Source organism: Aptenodytes forsteri, unplaced genomic scaffold, assembly GCF_000699145.1.
Source record: "Aptenodytes forsteri isolate BGI_AS27 unplaced genomic scaffold, ASM69914v1 Scaffold97, whole genome shotgun sequence".
NCBI lineage: Eukaryota > Metazoa > Chordata > Aves > Sphenisciformes > Spheniscidae > Aptenodytes > Aptenodytes forsteri.
The window spans coordinates 1,857,043-1,860,278 of NW_008795036.1; the positions used below are offsets into that span (position 1 = coordinate 1,857,043).

Consider the following 3,236-nt stretch of genomic DNA (forward strand, 5'->3'; position numbering starts at 1 on the left):
CTCAATTTCTAAGTGTCTGCTTTGAGTCACCTTAAAGTCCTTTTAATGATTTCTCCATCTGACTGTTTGAGATTCCCCTAACAACTCTGGAAAACCTAAAGTTTCATCCTTGTGCTTTTCCTTTCAGAAACTGATCTGAAAAATAAAATGCAATTTCAGGGGATGCTTGCCTGTGGAAAGAGATCATTGTTTGGCTGGGAAGTCAGCCTTGCTGGTGCGCGTGGTTTGCCTGCAGGCAGGGAGTGATGCCCACCAAGCCCGGTTTGCCCCAGCCTCCCTTTGTCCAGCCTTTTCCCTGCGGTTAGAGGAGCCAGCTCATGGGTAGTGGTAAGAAGGCTGGAAGGGAGATGTCTTCCAAGACAGAGACTGACGTTGTTTTCTCCTTTCCTATGAAGGTTTGGAGGGAGGGCAGGATATCTAGGGAGCCTCATTCTAACCCTTTCCTGCTCAAAGTCTACCTGAGCACCTCTGGTGCACCAGCACAGCTCTGCAGCCATGCCAGCTCTTTCCTGTAGTCCTCCTACACATAGCTCTAGGATGCATCACTGGAGGGTGTCAGCAGCTTCCCTGACCTCCCAGGATGTCTCTCGCAAGGTGTAGGTATTACAGCTGTCATCCATTGCCTAGATTTTCATGCTGTCTGGGATCTACCACGGTGCTGGCAGTTCAGCGTGGGTGGCCTGTAGGGCGCAAGAGAGACGGGTCTGACTTTCATTCTTTGGGTTCATCCGTAGCTGCAAGCATCATGAGGGCCAAGTGATGGGCAATGACAGAGAGATACAGCTCATGGGCAATTAAGAGTCATCCCTCGCCTGACTAATGACTCCTATGGGTATGGGTGCTTTTGGGAGTGCATCCATGGCAAGGCCATGGCTGGCCCTTGGGTTTTTGAAAGAGGGCAGCCCGGGCTGGAGATGCTTCTGGGGCACCAAGGTAGGGAGAAGTAACGAACGTTCAAACTCCTCATGATTTTCATCTTTGTAAGAAAACTTAGGATTTTGCAGGGGCACAGTACATGATCTGTTAATTTCATCAGCAACAGGTCAAAACGTGTTGATCTTCCGGCAGGTGGGAAGGCACCTAGCGGCTAAGGAGGAGAGGCCAGGGGAGGGCTTGGGCTTCAGGACCGAGTAGCAGGCGTAAGCTGGTCCCTCAGCTTCTTCATTTGTAAATCAGAATGAAAAAAAATAGCTGTACCTCTGCATCACAGGGTTAGCATGAGGCTTAATTAACTTGTGTTTATGACACCCTGCCGGAAAGGTGTTAAGATAACTAGAAACGTAACTCTTACCATCTGTTCATGCCTACTCCACTGGGGCCACAACCCATCATTAAGATTTCTAGCAGATGTCACAACACAAATGGTGATGACCAGTAAGTGGGAGTACAGTAACGAGGAGGACGCACGGCTCTCCTCCCTCTGAGAACAAGCACGCTCAAGTCGTCGCTGCTGTCCACAAGCCCTTACGTGGGGTTAGGTCCCTTTGAGGGACCTGGCCCTACCACGGTGCCGCTAGGCTCGGTGTCCAGGGGGGAAGGGAGTCTATGCTGAAACATGGTGTTTTATGATAAAGATCTAGCCTCTAAAAAGCAGACTTCTTTCTATGCCTTCTACCCTTACCACAGGCAACTGCAGGGAGAGGCACTTGCCATTGGAAAGGATGTTTTACTGACACCGTTAAGGAGTAGAGTGACATCATTTGAATTTTTTTAAACAATGGCCTTTTTCCCACAACGGCCTTGGCTTCTGCTCACTTTGCACTGGCGCCATGCGACTGGCTGGGATCTGATGTTATTCGTGATCGTGGGTGCCAGGAGAAAGCAGTGTCTGGAGAGTGGGTGATCGGGAGGAGTCAGCAAAATGCTGACAGGTCCTGGTTGGTTTTTTGTCTGTTGGGGGAAGTGATGGTATTTGGTTTTGGCCTGCTCCATATTTCAAACTTGTAACTTGTTAGGAAAATGCCTGCCTGCAGAGGAGGGATCCAGCTTGTTGGCATTTGAGGTGCTGGAGGTAGTGACACACATGGATGGGAGGGAGCCAAAGTCGGGTACTTAGGTAAGGGCTGGAAGCTCACTGGACTGGAGTCAGGCTGAAGGACAGAAATAAAACAGGATCCTATAAATAACAACTTCCCTCATTATTCTCTTTCCTCTCCAAAGCAGGTCAGTCCTTTGCATCAAAGTGAATCTTGGTTCTCCTGCTCTTCCCCTGCTGCTTCCCTTAAGTTCCTTGGCCTCCTTTGCTTCACTTCGTTCCTCCTCCTCAGCCTGATGCTTGTTTCTTCTGGTGCAACCTGGAGCTGTTTCCCGTCAAGCCTGGGGTTCCTGCTGTTGACAGGAGTGACGGGCCTCCTATCCCATTTGGGTGTCTGGGCCCAGCATGACCTGCAGGAGCTAAGCATGACTAATCCGGGCAGGGTTTTCTGCAAATTTAACCATTCAAATCTAAGAAAGTTGTACACAGAAGGACTCCTCACAGACTAAGGGTTTGGAAAAAATTAGATGCATGTTGGTGGTGATGTCGGAAGTCTCCTACTAAACAAAATGCTGAGCAAATATCATCCGCACAAATACAATCTTTTTTTCAAATCCTTCTAACATTACTAATTTCCAAATGAAAGATCACACAATTTATTTCTTTTAAATATGGATAAGAGGTACATTCCCTAGCCTCTTCCTTGGCAGTGGTGGAGCTGTTTTGCCTGAAACAAACAATTCAAAATAATTCCAAACAACCCCCTCCAAACCACAAAAATCCCAAACCAAAATCAACTCCCAACAAGACTAAACTAGCCTGAGGTAGGCACCCAGGGAAGATTTCAGCTCGCTCACTTTTGGCGATGCTGTAAGAAAGCGAAGGCAGATCTCGTGCCAGGAAACACCAGGCAACCTGAACCCGAGGCATGCTGCCCGTCTTGCCCGCTGCAGCTGGCCTGGACACTCGGCACCCCATTTCGGCTGCGTTGGCTGCATATGGCAGGTAGTCTCTATTAGGAATTCCTGCTGGCAAGCTTGCACCTGAAAAGCAGCTCCAGCGACTTTTGGTTTTTTAATGCAAAGCAGTACAAAATATGTGAGGCAGTAAGGACTACGTGAAGCCGTTTGGGTAATCACTGTGCAGAGACTTAGTACCAGTTTCTAAAACATCAGTCTCCTGGGACATTGGTTCAGCACTCAGTAGTAGTTGAAAAGCCGAATCGACTCTTGGGTTTATTAGGAGGGGAGGGGCAAAGCTT

At 48.7% G+C, this 3,236-nt stretch overlaps 1 protein-coding gene across 1 annotated transcript in view; it reads right to left on the reverse strand.

Moving 5' to 3' along the window:
• The window catches only part of LOC103896781 (partitioning defective 6 homolog gamma), an 81,475-nt gene extending 78,522 nt beyond the window's left edge, over window positions 1-2,953 (reverse strand). Inside the window, exon 1 of the mRNA XM_009276687.2 lies at window positions 2,833-2,953. Within this exon, the coding sequence (XP_009274962.1) occupies window positions 2,833-2,953 (121 nt within the window). The remainder of the gene's footprint in view (window positions 1-2,832) is intronic.
• Between the last annotated feature and the right edge of the window lie 283 nt (window positions 2,954-3,236).